The sequence below is a fragment of the Notothenia coriiceps genome, unplaced genomic scaffold (genome assembly GCF_000735185.1).
Source record: "Notothenia coriiceps isolate Sejong01 unplaced genomic scaffold, NC01 NC01_scaffold00022123, whole genome shotgun sequence".
Lineage (NCBI taxonomy): Eukaryota > Metazoa > Chordata > Actinopteri > Perciformes > Nototheniidae > Notothenia > Notothenia coriiceps.
The window spans coordinates 35063-55527 of record NW_011354824.1 but is presented as its reverse complement, the minus strand read 5'-3'; the positions used below and the strand labels follow the sequence as shown (position 1 = coordinate 55527).

The 20465-nt window shown below is 40.0% G+C and overlaps 1 protein-coding gene across 1 annotated transcript in view; it reads right to left on the bottom strand.

Moving 5' to 3' along the window:
• The window catches only part of si:dkey-237h12.3 (teneurin-3), a gene marked incomplete at its 5' end in the record, with an annotated part of 86638 nt that overhangs the window by 44858 nt on the left and 21315 nt on the right, over positions 1 to 20465 (bottom strand). Inside the window, 9 exons of the mRNA XM_010780708.1 lie at positions 1898 to 2114; positions 2612 to 2758; positions 3808 to 3831; positions 4313 to 4333; positions 6955 to 7140; positions 12613 to 12813; positions 13914 to 14108; positions 15607 to 15708; positions 16777 to 16987. Of these exons, the coding sequence (XP_010779010.1) occupies positions 1898 to 2114; positions 2612 to 2758; positions 3808 to 3831; positions 4313 to 4333; positions 6955 to 7140; positions 12613 to 12813; positions 13914 to 14108; positions 15607 to 15708; positions 16777 to 16987 (1304 nt within the window). The remainder of the gene's footprint in view (positions 1 to 1897; positions 2115 to 2611; positions 2759 to 3807; positions 3832 to 4312; positions 4334 to 6954; positions 7141 to 12612; positions 12814 to 13913; positions 14109 to 15606; positions 15709 to 16776; positions 16988 to 20465) is intronic.

Here is a 20465-nt window from a genome sequence, read left to right as displayed (position 1 = left end):
AGAGAGTTGAGAGAGAGTGTGATGTTTATTTCACTTTTTTATGTTCTATTCTTTTTTTTTTAAATATTGATTTAGCAAAATAATCCGTTGCTAATGCCATATTTTCCTGGATTTCAAACCATTGCTGTTAAGAACACTACGGGTCTTGCAGGTTTGCCAGAAAATCCAGTATTTCTCCATCCATGCTGTTCCTGCGTCTGTCCCTAATCTTCTCCAGAATTCTGATGCTGCTCTTACGAAAGAANCAGTTATTCGTGGAGTCCTTTCCCGTCCTATCACATGATTCGGTTAGCAAGATAGAAAACCAAAACAGTAGTTAGGAGTCCACATGACCACTTGTTCTTACGTTTTATCACTTTATTTACAATAATATCTGAAACTCAGAAAAAATTGTATTTATACCTGTATATCTTCAGTGTGCTTTAATCTAAGTTAAAGTGGACCTATCATGCTATATTTGAATGATATAGTGTAGGACCATACCTATATAACGCATATTTATACTTTTTATTTTTCAAAATTCCAAACAGATCATGAATTTTAGCCATTCCTCATTTCGCTCAATTTAACACTGTCTTTGCATGGGCTGATTCTGTGAGAACAGCACCATCTACAGGCCTGGCATATGTACTACAGCGTCTCCAGCGCTTTCGAACGGCAATGTCCGTGGCTGTCTCCTCCTTGTTGGTGGAGTTGGCCCAATAGCCGTAGCGCCACTTCTGTGACGTCATAGAAGTGTTCAAATCTGGATCAGTCTGTATCAGATCCTTTGCAGCCCCTTTTTAAGAGATCTCGGTATGGAGGAAAATAGAGAGGGTTGTGTTTTCTGACACTTGGTGAGTTCCCTGGAACACCGGGGGAACATATTCATGTATAAAAGACGTACAAAAGTGCATTTTGCATGATAGGTCACCTTTAACTTTCCACATAGCAACATTTCCACGTGTCTGATAGGCCTACTTTGGTTGGCGTGTTAGCATGCTATCTTCTGCTGTTGGGAAATCAACACAAATGAAGAGTTGATGCTGATGGGAATGTAATTAGTTTTTGTTTAATTGCAAACCAAAGTAGGCCTTTCAGACACGTGGAAAGGTTGCTATGTGGAAAGTTAAGTGATAAGGAAAGTAAGATGCATTCATCATGCACGAAGGGAAAATGAATTTTTGCACAACATTTCCAAGCAATCCTTAAAAAATTGTTGTCAGGATTTTCACAATTAAAACAACGAGTCCACCTGCTGGTGGCGCTAGAGGAAAGGCAGGAGATCTCCAAAGCCAGCAGGATCCATCCTCTTCTAATGCACTCAGCTTTGTTTGATTGTTGAGTGCAGAATACAATTAACTTGTTGGCTCTTTGCACACTCTGGGATTGGGACAATTTTAATGTGGTTTACTGTTGGATAAACAGACTGTACAAAGATAAAAGCAACTTTAGAGCAAATATCAGAGATAATTTTGTTTTCTTTGCTTGTCTTAGATGTTGAAATATACTCTAAAATGGGCAGCACATTCATGATAAAAAAAAAAATGGGTTACTGATAAAGGATCTTCATAAATGTGCAGGGAAAACGGTTTCCTTTCCAATTTGGAAACGACATAGCCCTGTTATCTTGGAATAAGAAAAATGATCGTTATTCCCTCACAGTCATGAGTGTTGTTTTTAGCGAGGATCCAGATCACTCTTGAGCTTTTTAATCTTGACTGCTGAAAGACATAAACATGTGTGGCAGCGACACCACTGTAAACACACTTGTCACTGTGACTGCAAAGACAATGAGATGTGATGTCTTTTGACGTTTTGGAGTGGCTTCCCAGACACCCGTGTCTCCCGACTGGTAATGAGACAGCAAACAGCCAACGTGATGCAAATAATGAAGTAGCCACATTAAGCCGCCTACCTGCTGTTGAACGGGTTATCCCAGGGTATCACGTGACTGCCGCTGGGGCCAATCAAAAAGCTGACGCGGTCGTAGAAGCCCTTGGATGTGGGCTGGGTGGCTGAACTCTGGCTCTGGCCGGCGATGGAAGCGGGGTCAGGTGATCCGCGACAGTACGTCTGACCCTGGCACGAGACCTGAGTGCAGCAGTCTGGATCCATGCAGTCGACAAGTCCATCTGGAAAACAAGACGGACGGTCAATACGAGGAGGGGAACGCTTGGTTGACCTGGATGCATCCGGAAACGTGCCATTACTGTGTTGAGCTCTAGTGCACACAGATGCCTTCTAGTACGTGAGCTTGAGTTCATTAAAGTGAGATCCTGACACGAAAGTTTGAAGTATTTCAAAGTGTGTCACCTCAAAAGTTATGTGTGTGTTTATCAGCACTTTGTTTGACATGCAGCCCCAGAGAAGTGATATATACTCAAAAGTACTCTTTATAATTGATCTACTGTATATTTTAAACCGTGCTGTTTAACAATCTGCTCGGCTACAGCATTTGCATATTCTTTCCAGTGATGTTTTATGTATGATTGATTTGTTGTGTTTGTTTGCACTGTCACAGAGGAGTCGCATCAAAGCCAATTTTCTGTCTTGCACAATAAGAGTTACAGAGCGTTTTTTTTCTGAAGCTAAAAGACTATTTGTACGAGGCTTTTATAATTCCTCCTACCTCCCTCGTTATCCTTGCCATCTGAGCAGAGCGTTTCCGTGGCGACATCGCATCCCAACCCGCGCCACCCTGACTGGCAGATGCAATGCCAGACGTTCTGATCCAGGACGCACCTCCCGTTGTTGTTGCACAGCCCGGGGCAGCCGTCTGTCAACACATCATGTACGTGTCAAACAGCAGAGCAAGTCAGAACAAGGAAATCAGGAGGAGAAGGGGAAGTGAAAGACAAGAGCGAGGGGGGGCATTGAGAGTGGACAGTGGGCAGAGGAGGGACACAAATGATAAAAGACAGTATTTGAGTGAACATACAGAACAATACACCTCTGACAGGACTTGGGATGTGGGGGAGGGTGTGAGGAGTTACAGTTGTTTCACATGAGTTTATGGAGCATGTAGAACTCGGAGAAAATATTGGATAAAAGAAGAGGACACATGCTGAGCTGTTTACTTAGAGTTAAAAAGGCCAATGGGATACACTGTGAATTCATGTTGAGTCAAATCCGTGGTAATTGGAGGGTTTATATGTTGTCTTTAATCCATGTTTGCATACTTCTCTATGAGTTGTTTTCGGGTTGCGTGAATTCTCATAGTGTGATTTTCAAAATCCAGGGCAATTTTTGAGTTCGCTTAGAGAGTTCAAAGTTGCACAAATCCCATTTAAGAGGCTGAAAACCAGCGAGTGTCTAGGAACTTCCTTGGCCCGAAAATTATTTACGAAGGAATAGAATATTGCTGATGTTAGAAACACTCATGTGAAGTAACGGGCAACATCAAAGGGAAGAGGAAGTATATATGTAAATAGGAAGGGGAAGAAGTGTGGGAAGAAGGGGGAGGATCTAGAGTTTCTACATTTTTAGAAAACAGAGCACTTGCTGCCAGATCGCATTCCTTCTATTGGATGGTGAAGACAGGGAGCCGAAACATGACTAAACCACACCAGTTTGGGGCGTTTAATCTGGCAGACACAGGGAATTAAGACAGAGGGTGGGGGGGGGGAGCAGGGACCGTGGAGTCTGTGTGAGACTGGTTAAGACGGACAGGAAATGAGGAAACATATTGGGCGAGCAGGATCACAGCAGGAACATTATGATCGACTCGGACAAAGAACAGGTGTATAAACGCCGTGCTAGGAAGACAAAGAGCAGGGAGGGATTGTTTGTGACAATCTCCCTTGGGGGGATAGTGGTTCAATTTACCTTTATATCCTATCTTGACTGGTCCTATTACACAATCGAGGAAAAGGAAACATTTGGAAAAGAAAAATTACTTATCTCTTTGGTGGCAGAGAGCTAAGACTGACAAACACATTTCCTTATGTTAACTTGCAGGCGAGCACAAAGTGAGAACGCTTGCTGGCATAAAGCTGATGTACCTGCCAACTCGTTTGAAATACTTGGGAAAGAAGCTTTGCAGCTAGTTCTCCCGAAGATTATAGTTGGCTTTCGTTTTAGTTTCTGCTCTAATTTCAATCTCTCCACTGTGTATGGTAATCATAGTGGTTATGGAGATTGAGCTGAATAGCTATTACTAAGCATGAGTGACAGGATATGACTGGAAAGCTGCGAGCTCACCCCTTTTTTTAAATAATTTTTTTTACAGAGTTTACTTTTTTTAAGCGACATAAAGGTGTTCTGGATTTGAAAAAAAAAAAAAGATTGCATTTAAAGTATAATTCTCAAGCAAAGTGAAAAAGTGTTTTACCTGATACTCTGGAATCCAGGGCTATACATGTAAGCCAAGAGGGAGTTGGATAGAGATAGAGAGGTAGGCAGACAGGCATACAGACAAAATAGAAAAGAGAATGGATATAAGTGGGAGTTAGGCAAAGAAATGCAAATAGTAAAACATGTAGGAACATTTGAAGGAGTTTTATAGAGGGATAAATGAGACAGAACCTGCAGTACGGGAAGGAACAGCAGTATGTTCAGATGTTAATTAAAACAGCAAGTGATTCATCAGGACCGTATATATTCCATGTTCAAAGTTGTCTGTAAAAGAGTCTTCGATGGTGATTTCTGTTCATAGGAAGCAGCATAAATGAATTCAGCTTCTTATGCTTTGCGAAATATTCATTGTGCTCTCCATCTAATTTTCTTTGCCAAAACAAGACAGGCCAACACAAAGAAGAAAACTGGATTCCTCTTGATATCTGGTTGTTAAAACACTCTTTGTTTTTTTCAGACTATACAGTATTATTTCGTTTTTATCTTCACAACATTTTACTGTCTGCTTGTCAGGAGTTATGTCGTCTAAGTCCATTCTGAACGCATCATGAAGCAGCAGCATGATAAAACATTTTTTTTTAAAATGTATTTCAATGTTGCCTTCATCTCCACTCGGGTGATTTCAACAACTGCACGGCAATGAGCCAGCAGTACACTAAGACGAATCAAAAAACACCTTAGTGGTAAAGTGTAGTGCTGAGAAAGCGGAGACAATGGGGTTAAGCCTTGCATATAGAATAGGATCTAGATGCTGGTGACAAAAGAATGGTCGAGGAAGTCCTCTATTCAGGCTCTGTCCATGTAATGTGATTAAAAGGTGCTTTGTGCAAATGGCAGTTATTCAGGGTTTGAAAGACAAAATAAGCTCGCGCTCTCTTAAAGAAAAGGTAACGCACGGCCTATTCATCTCCACTGAAGCCAAAGCAAAGTTACTTTCCTTGCAGGAGCCTTACACAGAAGGAAAAGAAAGAGAAAATGGATGGGGCCGAATCAGCCCTGAGGAGGGGAAGATTAATACGATCAGGAATGTGACCTCTCCAACAACTCCCTCTCCGCATCCCCTCTCCCCCTCAGAGATGGATCCGCACTGTGGACCGGGGATTGCTGATGAGAGAACTTGTAAATACATAATTAGGGTTCAATAGTTTGGAGTGCCAGATCTCTGTTTAACTGGGAGTGTGTCGTCATTGAGAGGTTGGAGATGACACTTGGGGGAATGCTGTTTGACGCGGCGTGTCAGGGTTTAACTACAGGACCTTTGACAGGGGGTAAGGTGTCAAGGAAGTTTGAGTTAAAGGTCAATGGAAAATGACATCTCAGAACTCATTATCCTCACTAATGCCAGGTGAAGCACCGCCATTTCAGAAAAAAATGATATTCCAAAGAGGCCTAGCACCGGCTTTTCAGCTCCCTACATACCTGCCCTTGACTCACTAATACAGGAGCATCACTTCAAAGTCTAAAAGGTGGAATATCTAAATGGTCGATGGGAAAATTACAAAGTTGATGAGGAAAAAAAAGGAGATTTTGAAAAGAGAGAGGAAAAGCTGGCCGAAAGCAATGATGTGTCACATTTCCTGTTAGAGGGAGAGATGGTTAACAGCTTACATCAAGATTAGATATCCTCCATTTTGATATCAATTCAATGAAAATTGGTCGAAATAAATTGCCACTATTGAAAACTGGTTGGACTCGTACCCAATTCATTCAAACCTTTACACCTGCCATAAGGTCTGGTGTTAGCTGGCTAAGAATAGCTGGCAGGTGAACAGGTAATGAGGCTTCAACAAGCAGAGACTGAGATTTTCTTGTAAAAAAATGGAATTGTTAAGAAAAGGTAATCATGGCGAATAATTTTAAAAGGCAAAACCACAATATACATATAATTCTTCAGCAGTAAAAGTGATGTATCAAAAGGAATGTTAACAAAAAAGCAAAAGATGATTTAAAAAAAATGTCAATACTAAAAATAGGTCTGTAGTGTGTCATTTAGTGTCAATGTTATATATACCTCTAAAGTGTGGTCAATATTGATATTACTGTTCATAGTGTTTATACCCATTAATATGTTCATCCTGTATATACTTTATATCTGTCATACATTATGCCTATCCATTAAACTGCACCTTACTTCTTTTGCACTTCTGATTAGATGCCAACTAATCTTTCCATATGAACTCTCGCGGAGTAGGAAGTACAATGTAAATATTACTTCCCCATTGTATTTGAGTATAATGTTTGATTAAATGTTTTGTTATCTCCACCAATGACTGTGGTGTTAATAAAAAAAGGCAAATCAAATTATGAAGATCTTGGCCACAATGTTTTCAGTGATCTTAAAACCCGGCGGCTTACCTCTTAGCAGTAAAAAACCGACACTACAAAGTACTTTACTGGTTTTTCATGCAGAGGCACTTGTTGGGAGTAGGTGGGCAGCAACAGAAGCGTGTCATGATCCGTGTCTTTCCAACAGATGCTTGAAACTGCACTCTAAACACTGACATTCAAACTCCAAAGTTGCCCTTTTAAGCCTGTCCATAAATGAGTTTCCTCTGTAGTTCGTGCCCTTCTGTCAAGTGTGTGTAGGTGTATGGTGGCGCATGTGTCAGCGTGGCTCACCGATGGTGCAATGTTCACCCGTCCAGCCCTGATGGCAGTCACACTTGCCCTCTCGGCAGACTCCGTGGTCGATGCAGCGTGGGTGACAGTCCCTCTGCTCACACTCTGGTCCTGTCCAGCCCTCCTCGCAGTGACACACACCGCTGATGCACAGGCCACGAGGACCACAGTCCACCACACACACCTCTGTCGCAAAAGAAAAAAGCCACAGTCATGTCGCTTCTGTTCTGTGAAAGAGCCTTTTTTTAAATTTTCTGCTGGTGTGTTTTAGTATTCTGTGGAGATGAATCTGGTAAGACTGAAAACTATGTGTTATAGAAAGTCCTGAAATTGTGAAGGCAAATATATACGTATATGTATATCATATATATATATTCAAAAAAGAAAGCTGCATTGATAATAGATCATCTGAAGAGGCTTAATGACTGCAATCTATACATTTGCATTTTTAAATAATTATTTTATATAGGGCAAAATGTTAATTCTTCCTCCTGATTTATCATCTCAATTTACTTTAAAATGTGTGTAACTAGTCAGAGAATTTAAACTGAATACCCAATGAACTCCTACGTGGCTGCTACTTTGCAGAACTACATAATAAATAGATGAGAATGATTAAAAGAAAGAAGAAGATACATCCTACTTGAAAAAATTAATCTTGAGTTATTACTTTTATGGATTCCAGCTATAATAAAATCTCTCCAATTCTCAAAAAAAACGTTCTCTACAATACAATACAGCAACACAGTACCCTCAGCTTGCATTAAAGTAATTTAAATGTAATGAGTGCATGGTGGAAATGCATTTTGAAAAGATGAACTTTAAACAGAAGAGCAAAAAGAAACAGGTGTGTGGGCCTGTGTCCAATGTGAAGGCAGATGGATGATTCAGTTTGCTTATTTAAAATATCAGCAACAAGCTCTCAACTTTAATAAACCTATCAACCAATGGGTCAAATCAGTGCAACAACAGCTTTCCACCCAAATGAAATGACATCAAAGCTTGTCAGTCACACAATATTTCAGTGTCGCTCGAGAAACTTTTTTTTTTTCAAGCCCATGAAAGAACAACACAGGTTATAATAGTCATTGTTATTCCTGTAGCCACTTTGAAGCATCTTTTTAAAATATTCCACCAATTTCCTTTCTCTCTGCAGTGCACAAATAACATCGCTCCAAAAAGTCTGAAGTCAGAGCAAAAATAAAGTAAAGCACAGCAATTACTTTGTGCTTCTAGACACTTCCAAAACAACCACTTTTCAGGTTTTTACATTTTCTGGTAGCTCATTTGCATGTTGTCTTGGCAGCCCGAGGCGATGGTTATGGATTTAAGCAGAATCTTATGTCTGGACTCTGAGAGATCTTAGATCAACATGATTTCTTCAAGTTGGAGCATCGGAAACAGCAGAGCATCTGTTATGAATCTGTGATATCTTCAGAGAAGTAGAATTCAAATGATCGAATCCACGGGTGGTAAGTAAATCAGCCCGCGCCCGGCTAAAGCTAACGCTCAACAAGCTGTGGCTGCTCTTGTGAGAGAATAAGAGATGTTCATTTACTGGAACGAAGAGTTTCTATCAAAGCTTTTGAGCAGGAGAGCTTTCCGGCGTGACAACAGTGTGCTGGAGGAAAGTAGCTCGAGTGTGTCCTCACTGAGACTAGATTCTTCAGGATATTTAAATATACCCATAACCAAACAGTTTGTGACTTTTAAAGAAAACTGCTTGCAGGTAAAGCAGCTAAGCCTAGAGGCATAATTCTGCATTCCAAAATGTTACAAGCCATGGATAAAACATCTACTATTTTACTAATCTACGAATTCACCCTCTCTGCTTTACCCACACGGACCCTTTAGTGAAGCTCTTTAAGCAGTCAGTTTCCAGCTCTCTGAATGGAGTTTTTCTTCGATTGAGAGACCTTGGATGGTTCTGATTAAGTCAAGCCGACACTGTAGAATATTAAGCACGCCTCTGGAGGGGAGTCATTTGATTCCAAAGGGATACCTCCTTCCCATAGAATCTATGCAATCAATTTTTCATTAGTCCAAAAGTGTTTATCTGCCTTTAACATGCCCCTGACTCCAGCTGGATAGGGGTTGTGGGCGGTCGATTCATGCTACTCGCTTGTTAATTAAAGTTTATTTAATTGAAGAAGCACCGCAGCATTAATTAAGAAGGAATTCTCCTCCCACCCAGGTGGGTAAAAACGTGGCTTTTTGGACCGCACCAGTTCAGACACTTCTTGTATTGACAAGCCAGAGACATCTTGCTGAGTGAAAAGGGTTACGTGTGGAATGTTTTAATCTTCAAACAGAATAACAAGTGACTTCTCTTTAAAAAAGAGAATAAAGTAAGACTCGAAAAGAAAAGAAAAAAAATCCCTGTTCACCAAAACAATCATTCTTTCTTCTTGGGTACCGACCAAAGAGGCTGCATGCTGCGTCAAAAGGGCTGCGCACACATCTATCATCTCAAACACACCACCCAGCCTCCTTAGGAATTCATCTGCAATTGCATTTCAATCAGAATAAATACATTCTGCTTTTAATTGTTTGACTCGCCGGGGCCATTGTGTGTCTCTTTCTGGGATGAGCACACAGAGGATAAGTCTATTCTGATGGAGGTAACGGCCCATAAATCACCTGAGGCCCACACGCAGATAACAGATAGGAGGGGCCAGCCTAACTAACATGTCACCTTGTGTGTCGAAAGCCAAACGCTCTGAATACCGAGCCGATAACAAATGAAGAAGCTTTGCCGCGAGCAGATGGGAATATACGATAGTCTCATCTACTCTAACAAACCTGAAGCTGCTATAAAACACGCTGGCAAAACTTCTGAACAAATCTATAAGTCTTTTCTGTAACAACACACATTTGTGCTGAATTTCAAAGAGACCATATGCTGGGTCTCACAAGAGAAACGTGTGGAAACAAAGCTTTGTTGTCAGCATATGCTCTGTTCCAAAACCAACACGTGCTACAAGTGTTGATTACCAAACTATAAAGGTGTGATCTCAACCACAGATTTATTTAGCCCAAAACACAATTAAGCTGATTTATTCAGGTTCAAACTTCCAGTAGATCGACAACTTTAACAATTTGCACATTGTTTGATAATAAATATCAGTTATTACGTTTCATGATTTATGCAGAATACCTGTTTACCAGTGTTACATAAATAACTGTAAATATAGTTTCTTTTATTCAACACTTTCCAAGCATGAGTGACTTCTGGCTATCACAATTCAACATCTGTCTCCTCATACCCATGAAAGACTTTAATATGGGTTTGTTATCTGTAGTAAATGCAGGTTATTTTCAAACTTCTGCTCGGAGAACAACAGAGATGTTGGAGGCATTTCAGGGTGTTTGTGCAAAACACATTTGAAGTTGTTGCTTTCACAGGATTCATCAATGTATTGAAGCTTTTAGTAATTAGAGAAAATGTTCACAGTACACTTCCTTTCATTTCGCCCCATCACACCAAAGTTAAACTTTATTGAAGGTGATATAGGAGAGATGTACCCAGAGCTCATAAAACACAGCACTGACAGTACTGTAGCATGTGTGCATACATCATGAGGCTCCCATTCATCATCTTTGGAGCCAACCACGACTTTTCAATTAATAATGTTGTTTCCTGCATGTGTACCTACAGTATGAGGGGGAAGCTGAAACATACTGATTTGACTGTATTTTATTTAAAGAGTTTCATTTCAAAAGGTGACATATTCATTTGGAGAAATAAATTACTCTCTGATGTTCACTAAATCATATTTCAAATGCAAAAAATGATTAATTAACTAAAAAAACATTCAAGATTAAAACATAAATCACATTTTCCCCCTCATATTTACAGATTTTAAGATTCCAAAGCTGATTAATTATACCCAAAGCGTTAAACAGTGCACCCACAATGCACTGTATAAGCTAGATATTTAATTCCAACCTACTGCTTTTTTAATAAAGGCTCATACAGTACATCTGCTGTTGTGGACACATGGTGTCTGCAGTGCAGTGTTCTTTACACAAAGAATTTGGTGCCAATTAATTGTTAGAGAAACAGTAAAAAGAACCACTACAGCGTTAAACAAAAAGGCCGCACTGTTTGCAAGGATTTGTAAGTAGCACTGCTCTAATGGTATCAATAACTGAATGAATGGATACAATCCAAGTAGATTAATATGCCATTTCATTCTTTTGAAGCCATTTTGTAGACTTTGACTTCAAAAGAAAAGGTTCACAAAAAGCCAGAGATTGTCATTGAATTTCTTTAAAGAACTAAAGCCGTACTAAAAAACACTTTTATACAGTATGAAGGATTAATCATTTGAATACTTTGTAAATGTAAAAGCAAAAATGTATCTAGGTTGTTGTTTTTTGTTCATGTGATTGTTACATTTATATTTGAGTTTGAGGAAACAACATATTTTAAAGGCTTCAGCTCGGGCTTTAGGAAAGTGTACCTGGCCTTTTTCACAAACTGACATTTCATAGTGCCAATTATTAAAAAGTTAAAGGTGGGGTATGTCATTTATTTCAGAAATACTTTTTGTTATATTCCATGGAATGCTCTTAACATCTCGATAGCAATGAATATATTAAATGCTTGGACAATAAATACACAAAAAACCATCTGTGGAAGCCGTGGTGCTGTAAAAAGCACGACCAATCATCTGAGCCGGCCCGGCTAAAGTAACTGGATGGCCTACCTGCCTGTCAGCCTTCCATCTGTGCACAAACTTATCTCGTGCCCTCATTGGTCATGTGCGCGTTCGTGTGTGTTGGAGGAGGGGCTCTGTAAGGAAGTGGCAGATTTTTTCCGGTTGTGTATTTTCTAATTCTAGCACACTCAAGCTGGTTTTTCCAAAATGACCTACCCCACCTTTAAATGAGTGGCTAATAATGGATTAATCATTTAAGCATTTTTGTTATGTTATCTTGTTGGTTGCTTCTCTTTCTCATATATGATTGTTAATTACTCTGACAAGCTATCAAGATGTTAACGTGTGGTTTAGAAGTGTAATGGGCGTTTTAACACTACTTTGACACAGAATAGAGCCCGATATTAAAAATGGAAACTGTTGTTACTTAATCAATTAATCATTTGATTATTTGCTGTAATTAAAAAGGAAAATATGATCTAGTTTGTGTCTTGTCTTTATCTCATGCGAGTGCCAATTTCATATATTTGAGTTTGGAACAAGATGTCAACTCTGGCTGTGGGCAGTTCCTCACTATTTTGACATTTAATAGGGCCGAATATGAATTAGGGAAATTAATTGCAGATTGATCAATAATTAAAAACAATCTTTAGTTGCGCACTCACAGTAAGACACATTAAAATACCACACCAAATAGCTTTAGGTGACGAAATGCATTACATGAATGCACACAATGTACAATCATATGTTGTAAATTAATACTGCCGATTTTTATTCCATATTTTATTCCTTCTTATTCCATTGCAATGTAAATATTGTTATATTTGACTATATTTTTTATTATTTTAAATATTTTTCTAGTTCTCTACCTGTTTTTTTAACTCTTGTTTTTATGCACCACGACACCAAGTCAAATTCCTGGTACGTGTAAACCTACCTGGTAATACACCTGTTTCTGATTCTGATTCTGAAATGAAGTGCAATGTTTTCTGACCTATTGAGCAGTCGGCCCCCGTCCAGTTGGCCTCGCAGACGCAGGTCCCCGAGTCGGTGTTGAAGGTGCCGTGACTGGAGCACTGCTCTGGACAAGTGCTCTTCAGGATCTCACAGCTGATGCCACCCCAGCCCGGGTTACAGTGGCACTCACTGTGATGACAGGCTCCGTGACCGGAACAAATCGGGTCCACACAGTCAACTGAGGGCCGTGGAGAGGACAGAATATTTTTAGTTTACCACTTCCAGAAAGGATATCAAACCTACTTATTTACCCCGGCCAATTTCACTCTGCTACAAGCCAACATCGTTTTTGTCAGAGTGGAAGTGCTCCAGTGCCAGATGACTTCTGTTAAGCCACAGCTGAAAATGCTGCTGTGTTTAGTTGTGGCTGGTTTCGTTTTTCCACCCTATGTTCTACAAGCTCTTCTATATTATAGGGTACTTCCAATATACTGACAGCATAATTATGCTCCATTATAGGCCCTAGGAGAAGGGGCACAATTAGCGTCTAGACCGATGTAATCAATTACTATTAACAATTTGCAGATCAACTCGCTGATCTAAGTTAATAATTGGCAATTATGACCAACATAATCAACCCATAGGGATAATTTACAACAGCAACATTGTGCTTCCTCTGGAGCTGATTTCTCTGTGGATTTCAACACCTCCTTGGACACTGGTATTGATTATTTACCTTAACCAATTCATCACACCAGAGCCATTACAAGCAAGCCTGGAAGTACAAATGCCACAATCTCCAATCTACGTTTCCTTCCCATAATGCTTCACTTCAAAGAAAAACACAATATACTCATTTAGTTCACTCAATAGCTTTTTACGTGCAAGGTCAATGAGGCGCACATGTAAATCTGAGCAGATAATTGTCTTTTGTTTGCATGGGGATCAATACAGTTAAATGCACCGAAGGGAAGGGGGGGGGTTGAAAAGGTTGACAAGAAAGAAGACAAAGCTCTTTCTCAATAAACGGGGGGAACAGGTGCTTTTGAATGATTGATTTTTCCAGGTGCCTTCATCTGAGGAGTATTCCAATAGGTGACTGCATCAATGGGCCCTTCACAATCTGTTCCAGCTGGTAACCTCACGCGGTCTAAAAACTAAGAGGGAGTTAATTTATACACACGGTATCAATAACAACATCCCAAGCATTATCTGCTCAGTGGAGTTGAAAACACTCGATTGTTTCACCAATGGACTGTGTCAATCCCCCCTGAGCTTCCTACAGAAAATTGTTGCTGCTTCCCATCCAAATGGAAAAGGATTTCTTTCCCCATTTACCTTGTTCACAGTTGGGTCCTTTGTGGCCGCTGTTGCACACACAGTTGCCCGACACACACAATCCGTGTCCCCCGCATTGAGGATCGATACACTGGGAGGCAGGAACATCACACTCAGTGCCTTTCCACCCGCTGTAGCACTGGCAGCGCCCCCTGGTGTACTGACCGTTACCGCTGCACAGCACCGGACAGGCGGCTGGGGATCAAAGGAATTAATCTCATACAATATCAGGGGTTGTGGTGTATTAGATTAGATTCCTTTATTGTCACTACACAGAGTACAGCGAAATTCCAAGCATTCACGATGGTGCAATCACACATAACAGACAGTATAAGTATCATTTTGACAATTCAAGCTTAAACTTTTAATATATCATATATAAAGTGACTATAAATTAGACCTATGATACATTTAACAGTATACGCTTACAAAACAATACAACATTACCATACAAATACAAGAACAAATGTAAACAAGTCAATAAGTAAGTTATTGCACATGTAAATGTATTTATCAGTGCAGTTCATAATTACAAAACTAGAAATAAATATGTGTTCTATAAGCAATAGTATGAGGTAGAATATAAGGTGCAGTTGGATGTAATCATGTACTTAAGTTCAGTTCATATAAATGGTGCTACTTTTTCCAAGGTTAAGTACTTATTTGCCTTTATTTGTATATCTAATGTGTACTTTGTTTATATATTTCATAATAGCTACTTTATTTTTTTTTCTAAAAGTCAGGATGGTAATAATGAAGCAGGAGCCAGATGCTTAGCAAAAGCATTTGAAATAAGGAGAATCAGCGCTTGCCTGGCTTCATCCAAAGGAAACAAAATCTGCCTCACAGCACCTGTAAAGCTCGCTTATTGACTTATTATATTTATGTGTTCGACTATTTCTTGTATGGGACCAGTTGCTAGGCAACCAGCAGAAACCCAGGAAGTTACTGGTCACATATCACACATAACAGCAAGACACAAGGCGCAAGAAATGGTAAGATCTTCCATAAAACTGTGGCAAAGAAAGTAAAAAGGTGATCCAAATATCGATGAACTCAGACACGTACACATGAAGAAGGCTTTCTATTGCCATATTTTGACATATCTTTCTCTGAGATTTGGAGCGCATGTCAAATAGAGTGGATTTGAAGGGAATCTTTTCGTGTTCAGTAGATGCAAAAAAAATAGTTTTTAATAATTTTCATAGGGAGCATGTTTTTTTATGTGTCGTTTTCAATGTAAAAAGCCTGTTACAGTATGTGGATTAGGTGGAGTAACAAATGCTCAGCTGATTTTTAAAAGCCGATTAGAGAATTTAAAAAGAACCTTCTCAGTGACAAATTAGGTAATGGAGAGAGTGTTTCTTAATGATCTCAAACATATGTCTTTACTGACGTTTCTTGCAACATACCCACTGACATATATGTATACCAATATCATACAGCTGCTCAGGTAATATTAATCAATATATCGATCTAGCTGCACCATGTGAGACTCCACATGCCGTGCTTTTGCTTCTGATCGCTTTGAGCTCAACAAACAATTTTTCACATTATGTTATAAAGGTGGGAAAATAAAACCAAAGCAATCTACACAAAGAAAATCTATATTTTTTTAACTCAGGGGAAACTGACCCTTTGAATAATGGGCCGGGTGGACAGAGTAAGAAAAAATATATGAGATAATTATTACCTCTGGAACAGTACGGCCCAATGAATCCTGGGAAGCAGTGGCATGATCCCGCCACACACTCTCCGTTCCCGTAGCAGTTGTGTGTGCACTCCGTGACAGATTCTGTGGGCGAGAAAGTCTAACTATTAATAACTCACCGGATTTTCGAATTATAGCAAATCTCAAATTCCTGCTTAAATAACATTTGACAACTGAAACTGTTCAAGAATACAGCGAGACCACCGAGATACTAACGTTTTGTTTTTTTCTTTATCCCCTGCATGAATCTAGGCTTTTTAAGCATCTCTTATCTGCGGTAGCTGTATCGGGCATGGCATACATTTACAGCTATTTGTCCATGTCCCACTAAGGTCTAAGCCTCCATAACATGCACGCTGCAGGCTGGCTCTTCCCATCCAAGCAATGTTGAGTAAAAGCCACACATACATTTTAAATTAGACCAAATAATTCCATTTCCTTGACACATTTTGTTTCCGCCTCTTCCTCGCCCCTCAACCCCTTGAATGACTGATTCAAGGGACGGAGGCAATCTCCTGAGTGTTTACAGCTCAAATCCTCTCTGAGTTGAAGTTAATCTGACATATCCTACAGACAGATCTTGTGTTCATTCAACAGACCATCGCTCATGAACGGCACCCCCATAAGACCGGGGGCCCTCATTTTGATCGGCGTTAAGAGGGCAAACTTTTTTGTTATTGCACTGTCTTGTATTGAATGTTCATTGAGCCAGCGTTGGACCCAGGCAATTTTGACCTCACACATCGATACCTTCATATTTGTAGGGTTGGATCAATGGAAAACTCCCCAAAGGAAATAGAAAAACGTTAACTCAACCTTAGTAGTTTCTCCTACCTCAAAACCCACAAGGAAATTTCACAGACTCCAGAACGCTGAAGAGGTTGTTAGGAAGAAAGAATCAATGCAGTGTAGTGTCTCGTATTGTTGTGTTGAGCACAATAATCCACTACCCTCCAATGGAAACTTAGATCTGTCTCTTAGGTGGCTCAAAGTTTTAAGAGCTCAGCTTGTTTGAGTGGAAGCCAACATTTCCACCAACTGTTTGTTAATTCAGGCGCAGCTGTTAAAGGAAATTAAAGTCTTCCAAACATGTCATTACACATCATTCCAATCACTCTCATCAGCCATCGCAGCAGATGTGTGTCCTCTTACCCTGAATGATGGTGTTATAGGACACTGTCTCCGCGTTTCTTCCGTCATTATAAAACGCCAGGTGCCACACCCCTGAGTCCAGGTACTGGATGAAGCCGGCTTGGTGCACGCTGACCGGGTGATCCTGCCGTCCCCTCGTCTCCGGTTCACTCTGAGTCCGATGTTCTTTGGCGATAAGCCGGCTGCCGTCCAACAGCTCCACAAAGTCGTACTGCAAAACAACACCAAGGACAGATTACGACAGATGCAGATGATTGTTATTTTAATGTTGCTCTAATTAAATCAGGCAGTAAAACACGCCAGAAAGTTCAAAAAGTGGATGCTTTCTTCTGTTGGATGCTTTGTATGCGTGATTTCCCTAACTGTCGGAGAAGAAGACTTCAAAGTGGTTATGCAAAACACAACAAAATGAACAGGTCTGTGTACCCAGCAAATATTTCAGTATAATAAATGTTGATTTTCCGTCACATGTATTTGTAGTTGATAGATGTTGTTTGGAGAGTTGTTTGTCTACTGATAGAGCTGATATGGCTCTTGGGCTAGGGCTAAAAAAGATTCCAAAAACATGTTGTACATTCTGACAGGAGTGCACTTTAACAGAGTCTGGCAATGTGTTTATTATAATTTGTTAAATTAACGCAGATAATGCTCTGTGTGGATGCATATACTTAGGAATTCAGAGATATTCACTGCCAGCGTGTGCACAAAATACAAATAAAAGGATAAAGGGAAAAGCTTTCTTCAATGACAGCTATATGCAATTATTTGTCTCTGTTTTTAATTCAACTTAATACCACATTGCCACTAATGTTTTAATTGGTTTATTGTTTGTTTTTAACACTGCATGTTCCCAGGACTCTCTCAAACAGCGGATGAATACATCATATCTTGAATAAGTTTAAAGTAAATACGTCCTTTTTTTTCTACAGTAGCAAACACAGTATACGAAACAACCAATAGAACATAGTATATACCCCAGGCCTTTTTCTTCCTACTGTATGTTTTGGGAAAGCAGCATAGCAGTCTCTCTGTATTTCTTTCAAGCAAACATTGATTTACGGGGTAAACAAGGAGTAACGAGTCATTCCTGCCAAGTGAAACGAGTAAAGGGCCGCATCTGCTCTCACTGCACCTGCTCAACACCTGAACCTCTTCTTGACGGGGGCTGTATGGTGGAGAGCACTGCAGCAGAAAACAGAGTAACAAACCAGCAATCCCCAAACAGTCTATAGGCTGCAGAAAGCACAACAGATGCAGACAGATCCCATGGCTAAAGCTGTTGTTAGCTACACAGATGCACTGAGTCTAGAGTGAACGCTCAGGATGGAAGAAAGACTATGGGCTGATAAAAGTCTGATGCACTGAAGCTAATTTAAAGATGGATTTAAACACAATGATGAGGTCATTTGAGAGATTTGGTGAACTGCCAAGCTATTGATTTTTGCCTGAAAATGATTTTGTTTGTGTTTCAGACTTGTCCGCTCAATAATAAGTAATATATCACTTACATTTAAAATACATTTTTAAAGTAAGTAATGACTTCAGTCACAACAATTGTCAAGAGAGAAAGGTACATATATCTGATTTGGCAGCAAGAGGTCCGACTTAAAAATCATAAAAAAAAATTGTTTTAGACATGCGAGTACATTTATTTATTTATGTTTCCTTATAAATAATAGAATACGATCGGAAAAAAATATGTCACAAATCAGCCTAATGTGTTTTTTAAAGCTGCATTAAAGCTAGGTTAAGTTATTTATTCATGGGAAATAATTCCATTGTAGCCTTTCAGCATATTGTAATTTAAATGGTCTGGAAAAAAAACAGATTTCTGCTCGGTTTTTAGCTTAAGTAAATGGAGCCCAAGACGTTGACCAATCACAGATCATTTGGAGGAGAGAACCGTCCTATTGGCTGCTCTAGGAATGCAGATGCCTGTTCTTGTCCCGTTAGATGCTGCATGAAGCGCATATCTGTTTGGTGGGAGGTGCTCAAAACGGAGCGGGGAGGGAGGAGAGCAGCAGTATGAAGTAAGATGGCTGTATCTTTGTGTTCTGGCTTTTTTTTGCCTTTTACTAAAAGCTGCCTACCCTGGGAGACCACTTGAATTACAATTATGTTGAAAGGTCATTATGGAATGAAAAATAAAGTGCCTCCTCCAGCTTTTTTTTCTATAGTTTTTAATAGTAGCATTCCATCATAGCAACACTGCATGTTTATGATATTACCCCAAACCCTATTTAAACCTTAATCGGCACCTCTATTGAGCTTTTTTGGCCTCTTTCACTTCACTGCATTAGCTGCATGCTCCACAATAAAATCACAGCCCCTCATCAACAAACCCATTTCCAAAAGCAGCAAATAGCTGTTTTCAGCAACAACAACAAAAACAATGATATTCTCACCGCTTAAGAGGCAGATCATTTTTTCTCAAGTGTTGTTGCAGACAAAACCCATGCTAAAAGATGTTGCACTTAAATATATCAAGTGGCCAGAAACACAAGTCCAATTGGATCCTGGTGTTGCTCTATTTCTGTTTGATGTGTAACGAGGCAACTTTTGACACACACTTTTAAGCTTAAGGACTTTATAAACTGGGAGTAAATCAGTGTTTTGCACCTGCCATCTTGTTATGAAGTTCTTCTCTGCCTAGTGGGCAATAATGAATCATCTCAGCTTTAAAATCACTATGTGCACGACGTCCAGCCTCGTTGAAACATAATGGGCTTTAAAAGAAAGGGACAAGAACATATATTAAAACAGGATTTAAAGCTCAGAAACGGGACAAACAGGGACCCGAGCAACTTTGCAGTTGACTTGAAAAAGACAGGAAAGAGAGCATAAAGCAAGGGGCAGGTGAAGTCAACCCTGTGATTTAAACCCCTTTGAGTGGAGCAGAGGGGCAGGGGGAGGATATTAACCTGGCGGAAGTTGACTTCTTTGTGTTTTCGGCTTGAGGGGGAAGTAATAAAACTGTTCATCCCACGAAACCTAAACCTCCTGGCGAAGTGCATACATCTCGATTAGCCGCAGTGAAAGCCCCCCCCAACTCATCTCAATCCAACAATGCAGTGAATAACAGGCGAGAGGCCGAGCGTGGAGAGACTGCAGGATGCCCCGCAGATAGAGCCCAGAGCCTGCAAATACTTCAGCCTTTAGATTGAGTGAACTTAGTTTGGCACTTGGAAACAACTGAGAGCAATCTCTTAAGAAACAAACTACAAAAGTAATTTTCTTCTAACTTGTTTGGTTTGTATCAGCACGGACAAACACTCAATAGCAGAGAGAGGAAGTCTATGTTGGAGAAAGGTGGAAAGCCTGTTGCACTTAAATGTTGTCTTGTCTTCCGAGCTGTGAATACAACGAACAGTCAATATCTCTCATTGGTGTCTTTCATGCTCAGTTAAGTAAATGCATTGATTTGTGCCCCTGGTCCCTGAACAGTATGTAATTTAGAGGAGGCCACAATGGACACAGTGTCGAGAATTGACAAGCTTGAGTGTCTGTGCAACAATTGCCGGAGACATAAAAGCAGTGTCTTGTTAATTAGTGCCCTTTGGACTTTCATTTTGGTTGGGGCTCCTTTTTTCACCTTGAAAGTGCAATCCGGATCACCTGTTGTCCCTTACATCTCAGTTTCGACCGTCAGAGAGTGGCCCTACACTTGAGTGAAGCCCGTCTTTACGAGC